The following is a 17,722-nucleotide window of genomic DNA, read 5'->3' on the forward strand; positions in this document are numbered from 1 at the left end:
GGGTAAAGATAAAGACACTATTCTTTCTGGTCTGTCTCAATTAACAAAACTGAAAGACGACGACGACGACGACAACGACGACAACGACGACGACTAGGACGACGACGATGAGGACAACGATGAGGACGATGACGAGGACGTCGACGAGGTCAATGATGGGAGCACTGGGAGCCCGGCCTCTGTGCACTGCTGGAGCCCACCACAGGATTATGGTCCTGTAGCCCAGTAACTGCACTCCTAGCAACCTGCCCCATGCTATCATCAGACATCAGACACACATCAGTCACAGGACCTTCCCCACGTCTCTCAGAGCACTGTGCACACACACTGCTGTCATGCCCCACTTACTTGTCTCTATCCCCAGAAGTGAAGAGAAATCACATATGAACAAGAACTATCCCTGTCTGTCTGACAGTCTTTCCCCTTTGTTGCACACAACCTATACCAAGTTGGCAGCTTGTATTTCAGCTGAGCAGGGGGAAATGAAAGATCACACGCCTTACCACAATGTCCTGACACATCCCTGCTGGCTTCCCAGATGAAGGCGGGACTTACCGACATGAAGTGAAACCTGAGGACATTGTCAATCCCTAGTGCTTTCAGTTGCAGGATGACAGGGGCCAAATTGCTACGCTGCATCTCAGGAACAGTGGACTGAGGCAACTTGTCAAAGGCTTCCTCTGAGGATAGGAAATCACAACTGTTTGGGATCAAATATGACAATCAAATGCAATCACATGCCAAAGGGACAGTCTTCCTTCTCTACTCCGAACAAAAGGCACCAGGATTCAGAGACTAATGCAATGACAGTATGACGTGAAGTTGTTTTGATATTTAGGAAAAACTATTTAATTTAAAAAATACTTTAGATAAATTTATTTGAACTATCCACCTGTATAAAAGTTTGTCCTTTTACTTTAGAATGAAATTTTTCAAGTTCCTTTTGTCAGAAAAAATGTTAAATCAAAGCCAACAAGTACACTTGGGACAGATTATTTCAAGGAGACACAAACTGCACATATAAGCCAAGAACAATTTTAAAATAAATAAAAAATTGCAAACAGAGAATAACAAATGACCAAATCTGATAAAAAGCCAACTGTCCCAATCTAGCTTTTTTTAAATCAATGAGTCCAACACATGTCACACCAACTCTGATGCTGACCCAACTAGATGAAGGGATGCTTATCTGGCCCATCAGAACATGACCTCAAACAGGAAAAAACAGATCCCAAGAATGGAGAGGTAGGAAAAGGGGTGGAAAGGGATAGACTTTGGGAGGCCTTTTCACAAAACCTGGATAAAAACAGTGGGGTAAGGGAGAAGAGGAAGAAAGAGAATAAGTCATTTTGTGTATATAAGAAAGCTTATGGATTATATAAAGAATGCTTCACCCACTAAATCTTCTCACATCAGTCAACATTTTAACAGATAAACACACTCCTTCAACACCAGGGTGGCCCAACCTCCAGAGAGATTATAAAGCATTAGTAAAACAAAGCAAAAAAACAAAGGTGTCATGAAGAAATAGTACTATCACTAAAGAACTTCAAGTGTTTTCTTTGAAAAAGCAGGAAACCAATATTGGGCTGTGTGACATAAACTGCAAAAAACACTGGTCTACTTGGAAGGTTCTAGATGATGAGCAACAGCACAAAGTTCTGAATGGATACTCTCTTCAGTTTCAAGAGCAACCCCGGACAGGACTTTTTGGTAGAAGAACCACGCTTCACAAGCACACCCACCACTGGCCAAGAGGAGGGCGACCTGCTGAGAAGACGCAGAAAGCAGGTGCTTCTGAGGAGTTTAAAGCACTCAGACTCAGGCCAGGGATACAGTTCAGTGGCATAAGTGCCTGCCTGGTAAGCATACGGTCCTGAGTTCGATTCCTGGTCCAAATAAATAAATAAATAAGGGGCTGGGGATTTAGCTCAGCGGCAAAGCGTCTGCCTGGCAAGCACACGGTCGTGAGTTCGGTTCCCGGTACCGGAGAAAAACATACATACATACATACATACATACATAAATAAATAAGTAAAAATAAAGCACTCAGACTCCACAGAGGCCTCAAGGCCTCATTCCTGGGTCAGAAGCTGCAGGAAACACGGCCAATCCCCTTGAAGACCTTCAGTAATAGGAAGGGGCTTGACCAAGACCAGGAACTTGCCCCACAAGGAGGAACAGAGTAAGCCCCATTGAGTGGTACTGCCAAAGAAAGCTGGAGACTTAGGGAAAAGAGGAAAGTATGATTGATGGAAGAAGCTCTCAAGCACCTTAAGGAACCACCATTTGAGAGGATTTGAGGGACAAGGAAGATCTGCCGGGCAAAGACAAAAAAGCTCATGGAAAGTAATTAAAGGTATGAGTGGGGGATGTGGGGAAGCAGAGCACATGTTCAACAACAGCATAGTTCACATGTCTGTAATCTCAGTACCCTGGGAAGCAGAGACAGAAAGATGACAAGTTCAAGGCTGTAACAACTTAGCAAAATCCTGTCTCAAAATTTAAAATGTAAAAAGGGCTGGATTTAATCTCTAGTATCACCACCACAAACACACACACACACAAAGCAGCATGGTTCAGCTGGGAAGCAGGACAGATATTAATGGAAGGTTCTGGAAAGTTATACAGAGTCTGAGTAGATGGCCTGCTCAGAGTTGCCAAGGCCCTTCCTGAAGCTCACCCTGCAGTCTGAAGGTTGGACATTTCCAAGGCTCCCTCTCTTCTACAGGGACCCTACCACATGGTAACACACTGGCATGCTTGTGGGTCTGCCCCCACCACCAAACTACCTACCATGTAGCCACAGGCTATGGCTAATCTAGCCCTAAAGCTCCAAGCTCTGGCACCAAGCCCAGCTTGCAGCAGGTGCTCTGCAAGCACTTGCTAAGAGAAAGGACTGAGGGCTGGGGAGCGTAGCTCAGTGGTGGAACACCTGCCTAACATGCTCAAGGCTCTGGTGCCATGTAAAAAAAAAAAAAAAAGCATGATGGCAAGAACTAAATAAAGATGATGACAACTAAAAAGAAAAGGAACAGATAAACAACAGAGCTAAAACCACCAGACCTGGTAAGAAACTGCCTGCAGATGGAATACTGGACAGCGGGGGGAATTAACATCACTTGGAAATTAAGTGTGTAATACTGAACAAAAATCTCAGTACCTGTACCCACAAAAAAGACGTATACAGAGAGAGAAAGAGGGGCTGGGGATTTAGCTCAGCGGCAAAAGCGCCTGCCTGGCAAGCGCAAGGTCATGAGTTCGGTTCCCGGTACCGGAGAAAAACAAAAAAAAAAAAAACCAAAAAACAGAGAGAGAAAGAGAGAGCAGTTTGGGTTATATCATCTACTGATTAAGGCTGTTTCCATGCTGGGAAGAAAGGTCCTCAAGGGCTGGGACTGTCCTTGTCAGGATTTAATTTTGCTCCCTCAGAGCCTAGCACAGTGCTTGGCACTGAGCAGGAGTTTGCCAACTGTTTGATGTGAGTGAGTCACAAGACAGATCCTTCATCCTAGCTCAGCAAAGATGGACCAGAACCCAATGTAAGGTCCCACAGGATTCTGAAATATAAGAATAAGAAAACAGCCCATTAAGCTAAGGGAAGAAAGGTAAGAAAGACAGAATCTGAGACACAAAGTCCACACAACAGGGTCACAGGACCACATAGGAACACAGATCCAGAAATTAGGGTAGGACAGGGATGGCAGACAAGGGAAATCACTGGGCCAGCATGAGCCAATGGTGAGTATTAGCAAAGAAGAGTTGTGCATAGAGTGAGGAAGACAGGGGAGCCAGATCGAACAGGGCCCTGGCAGGAGGGATAGATTTTGTTAAGTGCTGCCACCAGGCATAAATAGATGCTATATTAGTCAATGCCCAGGCTAACTACAAGAAAGTCAAAAACCCTTCAAGAAACCCATACTAACCTGTATAAAGGCGGTAACACTTTCCTGAGCGGCTGCGCCCAGCACGTCCTGCTCGTTGGTTGGCTGATGCTTGAGACACGGGCACCACCACTAAGCACTCAATAGCTGTCCTGGGATTGTAGGCTCGCAGCTTCACAAAGCCACAGTCAATCACGTACACAATGCCACTAATTGTAATGGAGGTTTCTGCCACATTGGTGGCCACTATCACCTATGTTCCCCACAGAAATAAGAAAACGCATTTTATTCTTTCACATTAAATAAACTGTTAAAAATTCTAAAGATGTAGTGATATTCAAATACTGTAAATCTGTAAGGCAGTAGCATGTTATGGTTTAGCTTTAGAATGCCCCCCAACAAGCCTCGTGTATCCTGAGGTAGAGTTTTGGAAGACGACTGGATCATAGAGGTGCTACAGTCTTCAGTGGATTAATCAGCAGATGCCTTCATAGCTGAAGTGCTACTAGAACGTGGGGCGTGCTTGGAAAAAGCAAGTTGGGGCATGACCTGGAAGGGTATATCTCCCTCCCTGGCTCCTCCCTTCCCTCTCTGCTTCCTAGCTGCCATGATGTGAGCAGCTTTCCTCCACAGCAGGCCCTTCTGCTATGCGATTTATACATCTGAGCCAGCTAACCATGGACTGAAACATCTGAAACTGTGAGCCAAAATACACCTCCACTCTTAAATTGTGGGTGTGGAGTACTGCGTCCCAGCTACAAGAAAGGAACTAAAACAGCATATTATTAAGAGCAGAAGTTTCAGAGTTGAGTGCCCTGGGCTGGAATTCTCCAGAATCCTGCAACCCTGACAAGTTCCCTAACCTCCTGGGCACCAGAGGTCTCCTCACCTACGTAAGAATATTTACCATCTCCCCCAAGGTTGCTGAGGAAATTAAACAAGATACATAAAGTGATTAAAACCTAATATAGTACAGGTACATGGTACATATCCAACAATGTTAGCTTTTTTTCACACAGTCTTGTATAGGTATACTCACATATTCCTTCACATTTTCTAAGGGTCTGTACTTGGTTCTCTTAGGATGGACAAAATAAACAAAGCCCCACTCTCCTAGAGTTTACATTCTAGTGCAAATGCTTGGAGGGGGAAACATGGTAAAGAAAATGGGTGGATAACTTCAAAGTGAAACAAATACCAGAAAGAAAATACAACCTGGTAATATATAATATTTACATTACATGCTATAATAATAGGCCATGAGCCTTTATACTGGATAGCCAGGGAAAGCTTCTCTGAAAGATGACTGTGAGCTGAGACTCGAGTAACAGGAAGCAGCCAAACCTACAGAGATCCAAGTAGAAGCTACTGCTCAAGGAAAAGAAGAATCACCAGTGCAACCATCACATAAGGTAAGTATAAGACAAGCTTGAGGACTAGCACAGGGTCCAGCTCATGTGTAGTCTCTGGGTCACCCTGAACTTTTTTTTTTAAGTATTTGTATTTTACCCTAAGTACACTGGGTGCTGCTTCTGCTGGAGGGTTTTAAGTGACAGGATATATAAAATACAAATAAATAAATAATAACAATCAGAACTTTTCTCAGGTAATTTACATTTTATAAAATAATTTCATAAAAATCTCCTGAACATGTTTATATAGCAGAGAGTTAAGGTTTTATATTATAAAACCCCCTATCTAAAAGTTACTACTATTTATGTCTTACAACTACAAAAATCAAGACTTGAGGGTAAGTAATTTATCCTGGAGCACACAGCAACTCTAGAATGAAATCCAGGTTTTCTGAGGGGCTGGCTGCAACTCACGTCTGACTGTGCAGACACAGATCGCTCCATCCCCATCACCAAGCCATGGGGCACCCTCCTCCAAGTGGCCCAAAATTGGGAATGGGTCCTCAGTCCAACTCTTGCCTATTTTATTCTCTGCCACCTGCTGTGCATTCCTAATTTAGGGCAGAAAAGCCCTAGGGGACAAAGAGCAGGAGTCAGGTTACCTCCTTCTAACCATGCTCCTTTCCACTACACCCTTCCCCACCCCAGTTTCAAGGCTAACTACATTGAAGCCACACCTTGAATTAATTGCTTTAAACTTGGCTCTACCTGCAAACTGATACTCATAACAAATGATTTAGAAACCACTGGTAGTAACTTATCCATTGTTCCTGATTAACTACAATCCTCCAAGGCAGTCCTGAAGCCAAGATAGTATCACATCAAGGAAAATACCAGACAGACAGAAGAGAAGTAGAGAGAAGTCACCTGCTCTGAGTTACCCTTCTTTGGGGCAGGTTTAAAAATCTTAACACATTATTTACTGTATGCTTTTAAAATCTACTGCACAGAAACATGGGTCTGAAATTCGGAAAGAAATTTTCCTGTTTAGCAAGCTTAGCTTGAATTTAAAAAAAAAAATCTTTCAGTGCACAGCAAAGGAGAACCAATACAATTATAGATGGCTGGAAACACCCTTGGTCATCAGGACAGTCTCACCTTCCTCACACTGCGTGACACCCTTTCAAACACTTTCATTTGCTCGAAGGAAGGCAGTCCTGCGTACATGGGGAGAACCCGGAGGTGTTTCTTCATCCCAGTGCGAGCTAGCGCTCGGGCCTGTTCGATCAGCATAGACACAACAGTTTCTACTTCTTCCTAAACATTGAGCCAGGAACCCAAGAAATGAAGATCAATCTGAAACATCATTTTATCACACCAAGACAATACAAGTTAGCATCAGGATTTTAATTCGGGTCAAATTATCCAGATGTCCCACTCTAGGATAACATTTATCAGATGCTACTGAAAAACCAAAGGAATGAAAATTTCAAACTGTAATATTAATTACCAAAACTATCTGCAGGTAATAGAAGAATTATTAATAAATAAAAACAGTGACTAGTTTATTCACTTTTTATGTACTGTAGCAAACAAAGCCTTTCATGCACATGACCAAGTTGTAGCCAATAAAATCATTTTAAGTTTTCCCCAGAAAAGATCATCAAGGGCAGAAAATGTTTGGCAGTGGAAAAGCTAACAGCTGGAGGAGGGCAATTCTGAACAGTGTCACAACTTTGAAGCAGTACTTGGGCTTGTTTGGTTGTTTTTCCAGTAACATGACCACCTGACCACCCTCAGAATGAGCTGTAAAAATGTCACAGGGATAAGGGGTATAGCATGGGGTGATTGCAACATGTATGCAGCAAAATGCATCTAATGTACTACTCAATGTTAGCAAACAAAATAGCCCAGTGACTCAACAATCTAATTTTGGTAGCTGATAAATCGAAAATATAGTTAACCCTTTTAACATAGAACAGAGAGGAACTAATGACTCTTGTGACAATCCAGTTGTTAGATGAATGACATCAAGCCCAACAACATTTTATGCAATTAAGTAAACACAAAATACAACAATATGAAATAAATGTCTAAGTAACAGGGCTCTCTATTAATTCTGAACTGTGTCATTTTATTATACTGAAAGACACCAGTCACATAAGAGATATATCTGGACTCAATCGTATTATACAATTTCTCTTGTTCTAAATATCCTTGACATTACAACTGTCAAAAACTAGCATTTCAGATGTTTCTAAAATCTTGTAAGCTAAAATCACATGCAAGAATTGACATTGCAGCTACTAATTTTGACACCTTTTAGATCAGTATAAAAGTGTGTTGTGTTAAAGCAGCAAACCAAATGAGTGCTGCATTTTGGGTATTTAGTTTTCTCTTTAGTTAAACACCACCCTAGTGTATTCATTTACACCATCTAATATATGACACACTGCCGCTGGGTGTGGTGGTGCACGCCTGTAATCCCAGCACTCGGGAGGCTGAGGCAGGAGGATTGTTGGAGTTCGAGTCTAGCCTTGCCAGCCTGAATTGCACAGTGAGACAAAAAGACAAACAAACAAACAAACAAATGACATACTGTGTGGTATGTATAATTTTGTGATCTTTATTTCCCTTTGTATTCATCTTAAGCATCTACCTAAATTGCTGTATTGTGCTTAATGTAAAAATAAAAGTTGGGATCAGGTTTTTAATTTGGACTTTAAACGCCCCACTCTAGGATGATATTTAACCAGATGCTACTGAACAACTGTCACCTACACCTTTGTTCTTACAAGCCCAAGAGGTCCAACAGAATTACCTGGCCAGTAAGAAAGGCTAATATGTCTCCATCTCCCTCTGTCTGGTGAATCTTCACCACAGTTTCCACAGTTGATTTGATATAATCTGGAACAGGACTGAAAAGATATATGTGATAAGTTTATCATTAAAATATGCTTATTAATTAGAAGTCAATTACCTAATAATCTGGCAGCAAAATCTCACGAAAGTTAGTTTGGGCTTGCCCAGCAGGTAATTAGCATATATACAAGTAAAATAAATATTCATTCTTTTCTTTTTTTTTTTTAAATGAAGCATTAAAAAATAATCTATAATTACTAAGATTTATAGCTATACTTGCAAAAATCATAAAGATTATATACCCATATATATAGATGTGCTATTTCATGCATGCAAAGATGCCAGGCCAAGAAACTGGGTCCTATGGTGCCAATGCTGAGGTTCACATCTTCACAGCCTACTTTCCCTCCCTGGCCATGGGCAACACAGATGAGTTGGGTGAAGAGAGGTGGCAAACATGGTCCCAAGAGAGGGCAACTCAGAAGTCAGGTTCACAGCTCTGGATTTATTAGTGGCCAGACCTGTCCCTGGTCTTTGTTCACTCAATGATGAGGTACAGGAATGAGACTAGCCCCTTTCTTGCCCAAAGGAGCTCCTCTCAGACTGCCAACAAGGCCTTCTTGCTAAGTATGTCGAGAGCTGAGAATGAAATGACTCAAATCACCAGTACTATCCTCACTGGCAGGGATCCTTGGAAACCCAAGTTCAGCAAACTTTTAAGCCCTTACCTTTCAGCCTATCACCACTTTGCTCTTTCCAACTGAGTGACTGACCACAGATTTCACATGCAAACTTGCACACTAGTGTCAAAGAGTTTGAAATAAATGCAACAATGGTGTTGAGAAGGGTTCCAGAATATTCTGTCAATGACAGAAGACACCAATGTGCTCCTTATCACCCTCAGAGCTGCTAGCAGACTCACTTCCCTGTCATTCCACATCATAAGCCTAGGTTTCTAACCGCCATCATCAAGAATCAAGCATCACCAAACCTTTGTAGATAAAAGATATCCACCGGAAATGTTCGCCCTTCTACTGTAAGGATCACACATGTATCCCTGGTTGGATCACTGGTTTCATTTTGATTAAAGAAATTCCGAAATTTCTAGAAAAAAAAAAGGTTCACAGTAACTCATGCAATAAAAAAATATAATGGCAAAGAAGAGGTGGGTAGCAAGGATTAGACATATTTAATATCAATTATGCACAGCAAAATAATTTTTAAAATTTACATTTTTCTTATTAAAATTATAGGGAAGCATATTTCAATGACAGATATAATTAAAGGTTTGACAAAAATAATAAAGAACAAATTTCAAAACTACATTCAGTGATACATCTGAGGTAATTTGTAACTGTATTACTTATTTTATTCTTGTCCTCTTTTATTCAACTGAAGATTAAGTCAACAGTATGATTCAAGTTCAATACAGGTGAAATCAGATGGATGCGTACCTCTAATGTGGACAGCATTGATCTGATGAAACAAGATTGTCAATTTATAAAGGAAACTTTTACTTCTGCAAACAGTAGATATGTTCCTGATACACACTGACTAAAACTTCCCAAAAGATGTGAGAAATGGGGCTTTCTCCATCTTTACATGCCCACAGAAGTTCACACAATGCTCTCCATGAGGAAAGTCACCCATCATATCCCTCCCTGTTGGGAGAAGTGGCTGTGGCAGCTTCTCCCAAACTGATGGTCACATCCTACTCAATGACACTTGAGCGTCAGACTTGCAGCTGAGGTCAGGTCTGAAAGCTCCAGCTGATGATAGCAAGAGATACCACCAAATATCCCCTACTGGAGAGTATCCCCAAGATATATGGAGAAGCTGACAGTGAAAAGAGCTAAGTGACAGAGTAATCACACTGGCAGGTAACTTAACACTAGATAGGAAACTACTGGTGCCAGATGCTGAAAGGACGCAGACATCCAGTTTGGTGGAGTACTCATTTTTTTTAATCTGAGTGACCTTCCACTCCCCCTAGCTATTCCATTTCCCCTAAGATTTGACTGTGTAACTGCAAGGCTTTTTTTTATTTTCCCTTCCCTATGTTCTGTATACAAAACATGCCCATCCTTGCTTCTAGCAACCCTAAACCCCAGAAGCTGCACTAGTGAATGGCAGTAAGCACAAAATGAACAGGTTTAGAGGAACTTCTACAAGAGCCCATTGGTTTTAACAATATGCTGCCAAGCTACACATTCAACCCAAGCTGTGTCTAGCAAGACGAAGCACAGATATCTGAGTGTCTCATGCCAACAAAGGGCACCACATGGCACCACCCTTCACTTTCCCTTTAGGTCAATTTCCTTCAAGTCACTTCAGCATTCCTGAACCACTATAACATGCACAGCACAGGCACAAATGAAAACAGACCTCTCACCCAGCCCAAAATAAACAGTCCAGAGAAGACAGATGTACAAAAACTGATCACAAAATTACCTGAGGAAGAACACCTATTGGACCACAAAACAGCTGCAACTTATATGGTGAGAGAATGAATGGTCAGTAACTACTGGCCCGCAGGGAAGGTTTCAAGGAAGCAGCTCTACTCCTTGACTGAGCACTGAAGGATGAAGAGGATTACTACTGGCCAGGAAGACACAGGATATAGATTAAGATGATGTAAAAAGGGCCCTGGCAAGAGAGAGGCCACCATCTAAGGCAGGCTGCTTACCTCGTAAGTTACCTCTTATCTATAAAATGGACAAACTGCTATCCACTTGCCAGGCAGTTACAAGGTTCAAGCAAAGTATGTTTGAGAGTTCATAGCACAGGTCTCACCTACAACAGGTCTCAGTAAGGGATTGCAGATACCGCTTTCACAGAGCCCAAATGCCATGCTGTGTGGGCACTGTACTTGATGGGCAAGACTGGGGCAGGAAGGATGGCCTTGATATTATCAGATACCTGGGGCTCAGGTTGCCATTTTGGAGACAGCAGAAATAAGAAACTGGAGGCAAGTAGACTAATTAAGGAACTAATTAAGGGAACCATTAACAGTTCAGGCAAGAGGGTGAGAGCATGGATTCAGGCAAAGCATTCCAGAGGCACAGCTGCCAGGACAGGCCCTGACAATTAGGGAGCATAAGTACACATGTTCATGTGGGGAAGAATAGCATTGTTTCTTAATCAAGGATGAAAACTTTCTAAAGCAGTGGTGGAAGTCTTGAGCCTGTGATCATGGGAAAGGGCCTGAGACAGAATCGAAGAGTCACAGATATGAGTGTCAGGGGTCTCTGACCAGTCAGCAACTCGACAGCAAAGGCTGGCACAGGAGCACAGTCAAGGCTGTCACAAGGACAAAGCATCAGCTGACTTGACCTCACAGTAGTGGGCAGACCAGAGGAAGAGCAGCTATAAAAGAAGCCCAGGATGAAGTCATCAAGGAGGCAGGGGACAGGAGATTACAGGACCCCATAAGCTTCAGGCAGAGCAGGAAGATTTCAGAAAAGGCTCAATGGACAGAGCTGCATGTTACCAACCAGGCAAACAGAATGGGAAGAAAGGTGATGTCTGGCTGATGTTGGAGTGGGTGGCTATACCTTAGCTACCAGGAATACGTGGTACTGAAGTGCAGAGACAAGGAGCTACTCTCTCAAGAAAAGCAATGCCATGTGTACTACGAAGGCAAGAATTCCTTATACTTAAGATTTTTATCCTTTATCTTCATTTGGAAATATAAAATAAAAATAAAAGCAAACACAGTATAAACAGTACACAAACCTCATCGCAGAATCAAGGAAATGGGAGTGAAATGAGCTCCACGCGCTGGGAAAAGAAGAGTCTGAGTGGGGCTCACAGGAGGCGGAGTCATGACAGACACAGTAAGAAATACAAGACATAAAGGAAGAAGACAGCCTGCGTAAATGATGTGTGTAAAAGCCCCACCACAGACATCAAAGGTTCTAGTTTAATTCCCAGTTCCCACCCCTGCCGTGGGGTTAGATCTTCATGTTTACCATTTCTGGAATGTATGGTTGTAAACTGGTTGTAAACCCCCTGCCCTTCCTGGACTCCCAAAATGTATTGTTCTTCCCCTAAATACTCTACCCCTCCCAGATTCTCGGAATGTACTGTTCCTCCTATAAAAAAAAAAAGAGAATCCCCTCATTGTTACAGATGTGACACGTGACATGTGTTTGCTAAACAGGATGCGGTTTTAGGGTTTAAAAAGCTACTTTCTTCTCTGGATCGAGACTGGTCTGATCCTTCCCTGCGTGGAGGCTCTCAGTCAGTCCCTGGCCAGGAATAAAGGCTCATCCTAAATTCCAATTGGCGGTCCATGGTCTTGGTGTTTGTCGGTCAGTACCATTTGGTTCGTTTCTGGTTGCGAGTCCAGAACATTTGGAGGTCCCACCAAGATGCCCTATAGGAGGCGTTACCGAGCTGGATCACTTTACCCCCAGCAGCCACCTGTCAGGGGGCTCCCCAAGAAGATGTGCCTCGGCCTCGACAGGCTCCCCTGCCTAGGGTAAAGACTAAATTCTTTCTATTTGACTCAGAGCCGTTTATCTTCTTACCGGTAAGTTTGTTTATTTGTTTGTGGGGTGCCCCGTTTGGATCTCTCGGGCGGCAGACATGCCTTTAAGTGCCGGAGAGACTTTGGTTTGGTTTTGGTTTGTTTGGTTTTGGTTTGTTTTGCTGTTGTCTTTCCGTTGTCTGTTCTTGTTTGTTTATCTAAATGGGTCAGTCTGCTTCTATGTTGCTTAGGCTGCTTCAATGTGTACTAAATCACTTTTCTGATTTCAAACAGAGAGCCACCAGCTATGGTGAGCCGGTTTTCCCCGGCAAACTGCGAACATTTTGTGAACTTGAGTGTCCCACTTCCAGGTTGGCAAAGGAAATGAGGGTGGCTAGCCTCAAATTAAACGCTAGTTTGTTCTCACTCGCATCTCTTGCGGAATATTTGGGCAGGGGAATTTCTGCCGTAACATTTTGGGGGCTCGCTCGGGAAATTCCACAGGCAGACCCCCACTTTGAAAAGGGCCCTGGCCTCTGGACCCTCTAGCCGGAGAGAGATCTGAGGCAGCGCGCTGCAGGCACAGTGCAATGTGGACATCTGCTGGGCTGTCTTCCAGCTCACCACATTTTCCTGCCCTGGCAGCTGCTTCTCCCTGACCCATACAAGTGGGCTCCCAGCAGCCATGTCTACTCATCACAGCCACCCCCAGCCAACAGCCTCTGGTCCACGCAGATTGACTCAAAGTGGCAAGCTAACCCCAAATGAGCCCAGTTCCCCCTCCAAGAATCTGGAGAGAAATTAGTCTCTCTCCAAGTAGGTAGACTGTGACAGAAACCTGTGGGAATTATTAGCAACCATATTCTCTGCCATGGGAATAGAGGCAAATAAAAGAAAAACAATACCATATCAAACAATAGTGAAGAAATACTGTGTAATTACATTTGGTCTTGTGTGTAACTGCTCACTTCATTGACCTTACAGTAACAGCAGCTAAACCAATCCAGGCAATTATTTGATCAAACCCATCATGCCCTGCTTATGTTCACCTCCCCGCTACAGTCACTCATATCTTCATCTGTAGACATGACCACCCCAGCCGGAGTGACACCACAGTAGGTGGCCTAACAGCAGCCCTATCCCTCTAGGAAGTCTGGAGTTAGTCTACCATCCCCAGACCCAGCAGCTGGAGGCAGGGATGGGTTCTGTGCACCCCTAGGCCTCCAGATGAAAATGCTACTTAAACCATACCCTCCCTCTCCCCTCCCACACAGTGCTCCTCACTCTTGCCTTTTTCAGCCCAATCCTATTCTCTTCCTCATTCTCTTACTTTCACACAGGAACTCCCACACCACACCTACATGGACCTATCCACCCCACACCCTCACCCAGAACAGACCCATACCCATCCTTGGTTGAGGAAGAAATGAAGGTCTGAATGGCCTTGGCTCCCCAAAAGCCCGGCTGAGTGCTGCTCAAGTCCCAGCATGCCCTGCAGCACCACCTACCCATGACAAACCTCCCACACTGGCCTTCCCAGAACGTTTAAAACAACAAACAAAAACCAAGACACTCCCAAGATGTCATCTGCATCAAACTGAAAGAGGCAGTGTTTTAAATCTCTATGGGTCACCAAAAGACAATGAAAGGCAATTGTAAGCAATTAGTAAATATTAATTAGCAATGCTTCCAAGAAAAGACTCAGAGTTATAGTCTTCACCAAAACCTGTTTGGAGCAATTTTTAAATATAATGTAGACTTTTTTAAGGGGAGAGAAGATACTGAAGAAGATCAGAGGTAAAATAGAGATGGTCTGTGTAACTTGGCCACAGAGCAGGGAACTGGAGGTCAAGGACGGTCCTCACAGCACCATCCCAAAAGATACCATGAAGAAGGTGAGAACCCACTAAGCCCTACTCCAAAAGCTCACAGCCAGCCCTAAAACAATACACTGTGAAAAACTCTGAGAAAATAACCTGGGTACACAGGTAGGTATCTCTCTTAATCATACTAAGTTTCTTCTAATCTATCCAACTTGTCTGCATTCCTGAAGCCACAGAAAGACCAAAAGAGGAGAAGCCAGGGACTAGACTTTCTTCACATCTCATCTGGATTACAGAAACAGCCTCCTGACTTGTGTCTTCACATCTACTATTGAGTTTTCTATATAACACACAGAATGATCTCTCTAGAACTCAAAGATGAAGTCACTTCCCGCCATGGCTCCAACCACATGCACAATCTAATCCACCCTCCTTTGCCTAGCCATGAGCTCTTCTACAACAGAACTCTGATCAACCTCTCCATTTTAATCTTCCATGGCTTCCTGTTTAATTAACATGCATTCAATCCAGGCAGCTACTCTGTGCCAGACACAGAGCTGGGATAAAAACGTAAGTAAGACAAAGTCCTAAACTTCACAGAGCTTACATTTTAGTGACAGGAGACAAATAAACACCTAGATAATGCATATGAAGTGAGGCGTGGCAAGTGCTAAGTACAAACACAGAAATTCAGCCTAAAAGGACAGGGAGCAACACGGACAATTTTAGATAAGAAGACAAGTCTGACCAGGACTGCAATGAAATGATGGGAGGGCCATGAGACCATTTGAGGGGAAAATGATCTAGAAAGAAGCTCCACTCCACCTCCCGAACAGAAATATGTTTGGTTCTTTCTGAGGAACAGCAGGAACAGTGTAGCTGCAATGGAGGGAGCACTGGGAAGAGTGCAAAAAGATGAAGTCAGAGCCATGGGTCGGGGATAGATCACCTCCTGAGGTCTGGAAGCAAGGCCAGACCTGAAGCTTCCTGATCTCAGTTACTCACTACTGTGGTTCTGAGGACGCTTAGGGAGCCCCTCCCACCTTTGCCCATCTGGAAAAGTGTTGTACATCTTTCAAAAAAAGCCCAACTGGGACATAACTTTCTCAGTGAAAGTTTCTGGACTCCCCCAGCAAGCTGGCCTTAAGAGCTACGTCCTTGGCCGCCTCACATCTATTTATGTGTCTGCTCTCTCCAGGAGTCCAGGAGTGTATGGATCACCTGGAGCTAGTAAGGTGTTTAGCATATATAAACAGCATGTGGCCAAAACTATGTGAGCTGAACTATGGTTTGAACTGAAATACTAGTTATCAAAAGAAAAAAATAATGTAAACTTCACAATAATTATATGTAAAGGAAACTTCAACTGTACAAAAAAACCTAAATATATTTACATTGTCATCACAAATAAATTCAAGATATATAGTCTCACTGAAAAAAGTAATGAAAAGAAGCTGCCTATGTGAGGAGAAAGGTAGCATGTAGAGAAACAAGATGAGTAGGTAATCATGAACCTGCTTAATTATAGGCTAATTTCCACCCACAAGCTGAAAAGGAGGATCCTCTGATCCCATGGAATCTAGGACAGCAGATGGCCCCAGAATGGCAGGCCATTCTGCCAGAGATGAGCTCTTGCTACAGGTCACTTATCAAAGATATGTCCAATAATTCCCATGTTCACAGGGGAGGAAGAGAAAGAAAAATGCTTTTTTTTTTTACCTCTGCATCCAGAGTAGCTGAAGCCACAATCAGTCGAAGATCTCCCCGCTTTTTCTGAATCTATAAAAGAAGGCATTAGGAAACAATGATAACATTATAAATGCTTACAGATGAAATAATCTGATGTCTGAAATTTATTTCTAAATAATCCAGTATACACTGGGAGCTTTATCAAGTGAAACAAGAATGGCCACAAATTAATAACTGTTAGAGTTACAGGTAAAAGTGAGATCATCGCATTATTCTAAATGCATGACATTTTCTAAAATGAAAGCTAACACAGCTGGGTGGAGTGCCACATCCCTGTAATCCCAGCAGGTGGGAGACTGAGGCAGGAGGTCTATAACTTAAAGGCCAGACTGAGCTATATGAAGAGTATAAGGCCAGCCTGGACTACATAGTGAGATCCTGTCTCAAAGGAAAAAAAAAAAAAGCTAACAAAAACTTTACACAAAAATCTGAATAGGATTTAAGATCTGAATTTGAATTAACTGAGAATAAAATCATTTTTCCCTGACATGAAGGTTTTGGGATAGTATGAATCTATGTATACATACATGGTTAAAAGTATTTAAAAAATGTATTATCCATTTAACCCAGTTAATCCTCTTCTAGGTATATTCCCAAGAGTTAAAGCCATCATATTATAATCATATTATAATGATACATGCATACTTATGCTTATAGCACCACAATTTATAATAGTTAAATCTTAGAAGTAGCCTATATGTCCTGTATTATCATTCCTTAATAGATGAATGGATAAAGAAAATGTGATATTTACAAACAATGGAGTCCTTCTCTGCCATAAGGAAGGATAAACTTGAATTATTTGCAGGAAAATGGATGCAACTTGAGACCATAATGTTAAGTGAAATAAATCAGACACACAAGCCTAAATATTGCCTGTCTCTCTTATACCAAAACCCCAAAATATAAAGAACAAAATAAAAGATAATAGGAAGTAGGGAGACAGAGCTTTTGCAGATGGGAAGGGGCCCAAGGGATGAAGGAAGAGGGAGAAAAAGGGGAGAGGAAGGGGATGAAAAAGAATTAAGATATATTATGTACTTGTACTAAACTCCCAACAAGGAATGCAATTATTATCTACTGCAAACATACAGTAATGAAAAAAAAAATTTAATACCAAAAAATCAAAATGCTTTCTAAAGGTAAACTGCTTATAAAATTTAGAGTGATCCATATATAACAGAAATATTTTTTAAAATACTGAATTAAAGCAAAATCAAGGATAAATTAAAGTGCTCTTGCGTACAGGGGGGAAAAATACATTAAAAGTAAATAAATGGTAGCACTAAAACAGAAATATAGACATCAACAGTGTTTCTAAAGAAAGAGATGACCAACAGACAGGAGAAATCATCAAATTAACTTCAGCAAAACATATAACAATTAGGATTATTCTTCACCAGTCACATCCCAAGAATTTGTTTTCCAAGGCTAACACTCAGTGTTGTAAAAGATGGGAAACAAGCCCTTGTGTTACATACTGTTCCTGAAAAGGCAATAAGCCGGTAAGAAAATTTCTCCTAAGTATCAAAAAGTCTCGTCTTTGGCCAAGTAACACAATAATAATGCAAGTAACAATAA

At 42.2% G+C, this 17,722-nt stretch overlaps 1 protein-coding gene across 1 annotated transcript in view; it reads right to left on the reverse strand.

Annotated features, from left to right (window-relative positions):
* Window positions 1-17,722, reverse strand: part of Dhx35 (DEAH (Asp-Glu-Ala-His) box polypeptide 35) — a 73,774-nt gene that overhangs the window by 27,839 nt on the left and 28,213 nt on the right. The window contains exons 8-13 of the mRNA XM_005392524.1: window positions 16,112-16,171; window positions 9,090-9,202; window positions 8,058-8,154; window positions 6,395-6,553; window positions 3,927-4,137; window positions 556-680 (exon numbers count right to left, since the gene is read on the reverse strand). Coding sequence (XP_005392581.1) covers window positions 556-680; window positions 3,927-4,137; window positions 6,395-6,553; window positions 8,058-8,154; window positions 9,090-9,202; window positions 16,112-16,171 — 765 coding nt within the window. The remainder of the gene's footprint in view (window positions 1-555; window positions 681-3,926; window positions 4,138-6,394; window positions 6,554-8,057; window positions 8,155-9,089; window positions 9,203-16,111; window positions 16,172-17,722) is intronic.

This window comes from Chinchilla lanigera, unplaced genomic scaffold (assembly GCF_000276665.1).
Source record: "Chinchilla lanigera isolate Chin_1 unplaced genomic scaffold, ChiLan1.0 scaffold00044, whole genome shotgun sequence".
NCBI lineage: Eukaryota > Metazoa > Chordata > Mammalia > Rodentia > Chinchillidae > Chinchilla > Chinchilla lanigera.